Source organism: Myotis brandtii, unplaced genomic scaffold (genome assembly GCF_000412655.1).
Source record: "Myotis brandtii unplaced genomic scaffold, ASM41265v1 scaffold528, whole genome shotgun sequence".
Taxonomy (NCBI): Eukaryota; Metazoa; Chordata; class Mammalia; order Chiroptera; family Vespertilionidae; genus Myotis; species Myotis brandtii.
The window spans coordinates 169778-175906 of record NW_005369930.1 but is presented as its reverse complement, the minus strand read 5'-3'; the positions used below and the strand labels follow the sequence as shown (position 1 = coordinate 175906).

The 6129-nt window shown below is 51.5% G+C and overlaps 1 protein-coding gene across 1 annotated transcript in view; it reads right to left on the bottom strand.

Moving 5' to 3' along the window:
• Positions 1–338: 338 nt before the first annotated feature.
• GRK1 (G protein-coupled receptor kinase 1) overlaps positions 339–6129 on the bottom strand; it is a 19560-nt gene continuing 13769 nt past the window's right edge. The window contains exons 6-8 of the mRNA XM_005877683.2: positions 4569–4770; positions 2989–3334; positions 339–1735 (exon numbers count right to left, since the gene is read on the bottom strand). Of these exons, the coding sequence (XP_005877745.1) occupies positions 3036–3334; positions 4569–4770 (501 nt within the window). The 3' untranslated portion in view covers positions 339–1735; positions 2989–3035. The remainder of the gene's footprint in view (positions 1736–2988; positions 3335–4568; positions 4771–6129) is intronic.

Below are 6129 nucleotides of genomic sequence, written 5' to 3'. Positions count from 1 at the left end.
TGCCCCACACTGGGGATTGAGCCAGCACCCAGGCATGTGCCCTGACTGGGAATCAAACCATGACCTCAACCACTGAGCCACACCAGCTGGGTTTAAAAGTTTCTTAAAAATAAAGTGACTACAGGACTTTTGATTGCCTATGTGTGAATACATGGGGCCAACCTGAGTTTGTGGGGGTGGGGAAGAGAAAAGAACAGGCCTGAACAGACTCAGAGACACAGCTAAAGTCACAAATAAGTTGCTTTTGTGATTATAACCCAACAGACCTGTGAGTTCAATGGAATAACTATCCACTTGTTCATAGGTTAAGTCACGGGCATGCCAGATTTAGCCAAAAATCAATGAACAATGTTTTAGTGTATGTCCTATGCAATAATTTGAGACATGCACTTACAGAATTACTTATTTATCTGAAGTTCAAATGTAACCGGCTGTGTTTTATCTAACCATAAGATAAAGGCAGAAAGGTTCTCGCTGGTGAATCTGGTGCAAAAACAGAAGGGTCTCCACCATCAGGCACCATGGGCCCCAGACTGGCAGGTGGGGATGGTGGCCAGAGGGGGCAAGGGTCAGGCCTCCACCCCCACCACTGAGGCTGCTTAAATCACCCTTCGGGGCCATGGGTACCTAGTGCAGAACAAATGTCTTCAGAAAAATTATAAATGGGTCTTTTCTTGCACCAGAATGTAGTGAAGTGAAATTTATAGCCATTACCTTATCCGAATGTACTAGTCTAGAAAACAAACCAGACTTAGGGAAGGGTATGGTGATTTGTCCTGCCAACAGCTTAGCGTCCCTCCACCCCCGGATCCCTCATCTTGGGCCTGCCCAGGGAAATGTACCAGGTGGTCATTTCAGATCACAGACCAGAAAGTACTCAATGCCTATCCAAGGCCCGTCCAGAGCATCCTATGACTCTACAAGACCACACCACAGCCAGGAGAGAAGGACAGTTCTGGTAGGGTTTATTTCACCAGTCCCAGGGTGCTGTAAAGTCTTCATGTGCAGAAGGTAACTCTAAGGAACACACTTGAAATGCCTCCACAGAACTAGAGAGTCTACACCTAGCAATCATCTGTACCACACACACCTGCTTAGGGCTTGGGTCATCCCTCCTACACAGGCTCTAGAGCAAAAAGGAGGTAGTTGGGTCCTAGTTTTGGCCAGCAACCCTCCAAAGCCATTGATTGTCAAGATCCACTCCTTTCCTGAGGGTCAGGGGGTGCTGAGGGCATGTCCCCAGGGCCCTGCTAGCCACCAGGTGGCAGGAGGAACAGGAACTGGGTGTGAAGGGGGACCAGTCCAGGCCTCTCTGACAGTGCCCCGAAGCCCAAGGGCTGTGGTTTGCCACACCCTGGACCAACCAAGAGAAGGCCTCCACCGAGGATGGGGCTCTTGGAAGTTGCAGTTAAGGTGCCAGGAAACCCAAACTGAGTGTCCTCTCGTCTGAGCAGCCATCTGCCCAGCTGCTCAACACCGCCGCCAACTTGCAGGTCCATACGGGAGCCTGGACAGTTCTGTATTGTTGCTGCACTCTGTCCAGGAGCCATGGTTGTGTCTTTTTTGTATGAAATGGGGCAAAAGAAGTGGACTATTTACAAGCGGAAGCTCCCGACCCTGGGCCTGGGGGTCTAGTGGCTCTGTGCCTCCTTCTCCTGCCCCTGTTGTGAACAGCTTGGCCACACAGGCGGGAGCTGCCTGTCACCACGCGAGGGCTCCACTGACTCACAAAGGCCTATTCAGCCCGGCCAGCTGCGGAGGGAGGTCCCTTTTCCTCCACGTCTAGGAAACCAGACACATTCCTGACTTGGAGGAGGGAGCAGCCTCCTCCACGGTGATCCCCTTCATGTCATCGGGCATCTGCCCGTCAGCACGCCACACGTTCAGCTCCCCAAAGATGCCCGTCTCAATCATCTCCTCCTGCCAGGGAATGGAGCAGTTGCCGGTGGCAAATTCCTGGAAGAACTCTGTGTCCGCTTTTTCAAAGACCACACCTTTGACTGTGGAAAAGGCCCCTACGTCTTGGATGTTCTTGGCATAGACAGTTCTGGAGTCTGGGATGAAGGGGGGGATCAGCATCCCCGGAGGAAGACAGAAAACACAGATGTGCAATGGCTCAGGGAGCAGGGCCATGGCCTGGCTGCTGCCCTTCCTGCAGGGGTGTCTTGGCTAACAACAAAGAAATCAGCACACCTGAGAGGGTCCTGGGCGTCCCCCACAGAGCCCCGACATGAAGGACAGTGTGCTCTTGCCCAACATGGTCTCCTCCCCTCATGCTGCCTTACCCCTCCTCACTGCACACCCCATACTCGTGCCCTCAAGCCAGCCTCCCCTGGGCACCACCGTATGCAGGTCAGACACCTGGAACCCAACGTGCTCAGAGCTGAGCTTCTCATCCTTCCAAAGCCAGCTTTCTCTCTAACCTGCTCAGGAGGCAGTTCTCCAATCACCAGACACAGAACTTCGGTCGCCCAGGACTGACCCTGCCTCCCTCTTACCTATCACCCCCTCCCTCCTTTCAGCCCATGGATGGGCTGCCAGACCATTGCAGTGACCTCAGGACTAACCCTGGCTCAACTACTCCAGGTTCTAATCGCTCAGAGCTGTGTGCCCTCACCCCATCCTGGTGAGCCCCCTTCAGATCAGCCAGGACCCACCTCTGCTCTGACCCTTTCCTGCAAAAGGAATTTTGTGACTACTCACTGTTCTGGGGCTCCTGCCACCTAGTCACATGTTTACATACCCTTGTTGTAAATTCTGGGCATGTGATTGTGCCCTACACTTTTCTCTTGCAGACACAGGCACACAGGCACACACATGCACACATACGTGCACACACGGAGACACATACATGCACACACACAGGAGCCTGCACGTGACACTTGATAACAAATGCTGGTTGAAGGAATGAATTTCTCCCAAACAGACAGATTGAGCAATCCTGCCTTGTTGTGGATCATGGGTTCCACTCCACTGACTCACAAAGGCCTATTCAGCCCTGCCAGCTGCGGAGGGAGGTCCCCTTTCCTCCACGTCTAGGAAACCAGACACATTCCTGACTTGGAGGAGGGAGCAGCCTCCTCCACGGTGATCCCCTTCATGTCATCGGGCATCTGCCCGTCAGCACGCCACACGTTCAGCTCCCCAAAGATGCCCGTCTCAATCATCTCCTCCTGCCAGGGAATGGAGCAGTTGCCGGTGGCAAATTCCTGGAAGAACTCTGTGTCCGCTTTTTCAAAGACCACACCTTTGACTGTGGAAAAGGCCCCTACGTCTTGGATGTTCTTGGCATAGACAGTTCTGGAGTCTGGGATGAAGGGGGGGATCAGCATCCCTGTCGGAAGACAGAAAACACAGATGTGCAATGGCTCAGGGAGCAGGGCCATGGCCTGGCTGCTGCCCTTCCTGCAGGGGTGTCTGAGTGGCTAACAAAGAAATCAGCACACCTGAGAGTATCCTGGGCGTCCCCCACAGAGCCCCGACATGAAGGACAGTGTGCTCTTGCCCAACATGGTCTCCTCCCCTCATGCTGCCTTACCCCTCCTCACTGCACACCCCATACTCGTGCCCTCAAGCCAGCCTCCCCTGGGCACCACCGTATGCAGGTCAGACACCTGGAACCCAACGTGCTCAGAGCTGAGCTTCTCATCCTTCCAAAGCCAGCTTTCTCTCTAACCTGCTCAGGAGGCGGTTCTCCAATCACCAGACACAGTACTTCGGTCGCCCAGGACTGACCCTGCCTCCCTCTCACCTATCACCCCCTCCCTCCTTTCAGCTCATGGATGGGCTGCCACACCATTGCAGTGACCTCAGGACTAACCCTGGCTCAACTACTCCAGGTTCTAATCGCTCAGAGCTGTGTGCCCTCACCCCATCCTGGTGAGCCCCCTTCAGATCAGCCAGGACCCACCTCTGCTCTGACCCTTTCCTGCAAAAGGAATTTTGTGACTACTCACTGTTCTGGGGCTCCTGCCACCTAGTCACATGTTTACATACCCTGGTTGTAAACTCTGGGCATGTGATTGTGCCCTACACTTATCACTTGCAGACACAGGCACACACATGCACACATATGTGCACACACGGAGACACATACATGCACACACATACACAGGAGCCTGCACGTGACACTTGATAACAAATGCTGGTTGAAGGAATGAATTTCTCCCAAACAGACAGATTGAGCAATCCTGCCTTGTTGTGGATCATGGGTTCCATGAAAGAACAGGGTATGGAAATGCAAAACAGCAGACTTGGATCAAAGGTCAGCCAGCATATTCCCTACATATTACATCAACCTTTTCCAAACTCCAGCAGGTGTCCTAAAAGGCCTAATCCATGAACACATATTCCTGGGTGCATGGGGGATGAATAGAGTACTAGAGGGTGGTAGTTTTCCTAGGGGGCTGGAGGGTAGCTATGGGAAGAGCATCAACCAGGTGTCCCTGCTCTGCTGACATTGAGCTAAGCCTAGATGATGACTACAGGATGGGTTGGGCAAGCAAGAGTCACCGAACAGACCTGCCCCTTTGTCCCCCCACCCAGATCCAAAGGCATGCCAACAGTACCTGCCTCGAGCTGTCTCCAATTAATGTCTTTAAAGAGGGGGTTAACTCGGAGCCCATCACAAGTCCCATCTCTAAACCCCAGGCGCTTCTCCGGGTCCTTCTCCAGTAGTGCCTCACAGAAGTCCTTGCTGGCCTGGCTGAACTTGTCAGTGTACTTGACCGCCTCCGAGAGGATCCTCTGCTTGAGCTCCTTGTTCTCCACCTGCACGGTGGGACGCACATCACGTTAACCCCCTGCCAAACCCACCGACATCATCAGAGCTGGCCCCTCAGGCTCCAGGAGACTGCACACCCCCTGTTGGTGTCTGGGCAGGGCTAGCGCTCCTCTCAGAAAGAGGCTGGCCCCTCCTTCACACAGAGGCAGAGGAGATGGGAACACCTGAGTGCACCCTCCTTCCCAGCATAGAATGGCTCAATATCTCCAGTGAAAGGAGTGGAACCCTAAAAGTACTGGTCAAAGTTGAAGTGCAGTATAGTTTAAGGAGCTCTGGTGGACACATTATATATAATCAATCACTCATTAGCTACTAGAGAAAAAAAAGAATGACAATAAACAAATCAACTTCATAGAGCTGGTAGAGAAGTCTTCGAAGTGGATAGAAACCTGAGGGGGTATAATTTCACCTTGTTTTGAATCTGCTTTATTGGGTATAATACACATACCCCAAAACTCCATCTTCAGTGACCCAAGTGAAGGGCTTTGATCAATAGCTAGATCCTGGGTGCCCCCTCCTTCCCAGCATAGAATGGCTCAATATCTCCAGTGAAAGGAGTGGAACCCTAAAAGTACTGGTCAAAGTTGAAGTGCAGTATAGTTTAAGGAGCTCTGGTGGACACATTATATATAATCAATCACTCATTAGCTACTGGAGAAAAAAAAGGAATGATAATAAACAAGTCAACTTCATAGAGCTGGTAGAGAAGTCTTCTAAGTGGATAGAAACCTGAGGGGGTGTAATTTCACCTTGTTTTGAATCTGCTTTATTGGGTATAATACACATACCACAAAACTCCATCTTCAGGGACCCAAGTGAAGGGCTTTGATCAATAGCTAGATACTCCATCACCACCATCACCCCAAAATTCCCCTGTGCCCTCTGCAGCCCACCTTCACCTTGATCTCAGGCAAACACAGACCCATTTTCTCTCACAATAGAATAGATATGCCTTTCCTAAAATTTCCTAGAAATGACATTTAATTAACAAGTTTGAGGCCCATTCATGTTGTGGGTGTATTTAGGTTCCTTCCTTCATGTCACTATGGAGACAGGTTCCATGGTACCGAAGGACCATGGTTGGTTCACTTTGGGCATCTCATAATAGCCCATCATGCTTATTAACATACAGCAAATAAGGAGTGTGGCTGGGGCTGTGGGTCAGCGAGAGCTCTGAGATGGGAACTGGGAGCTCATATCGTGGCCCCACCATTGGTCTTACTCTGCTCTTCCAAGCTGTTGGAAGTCAGGAGAGAGAACTGGTGACTAGAGGTCAAGGTGGAGTTGCAGAGACACAGAGTGACTGGTGTGTTAGTCAAGGGAGCACTCTCTGCTCTTAGAAGATG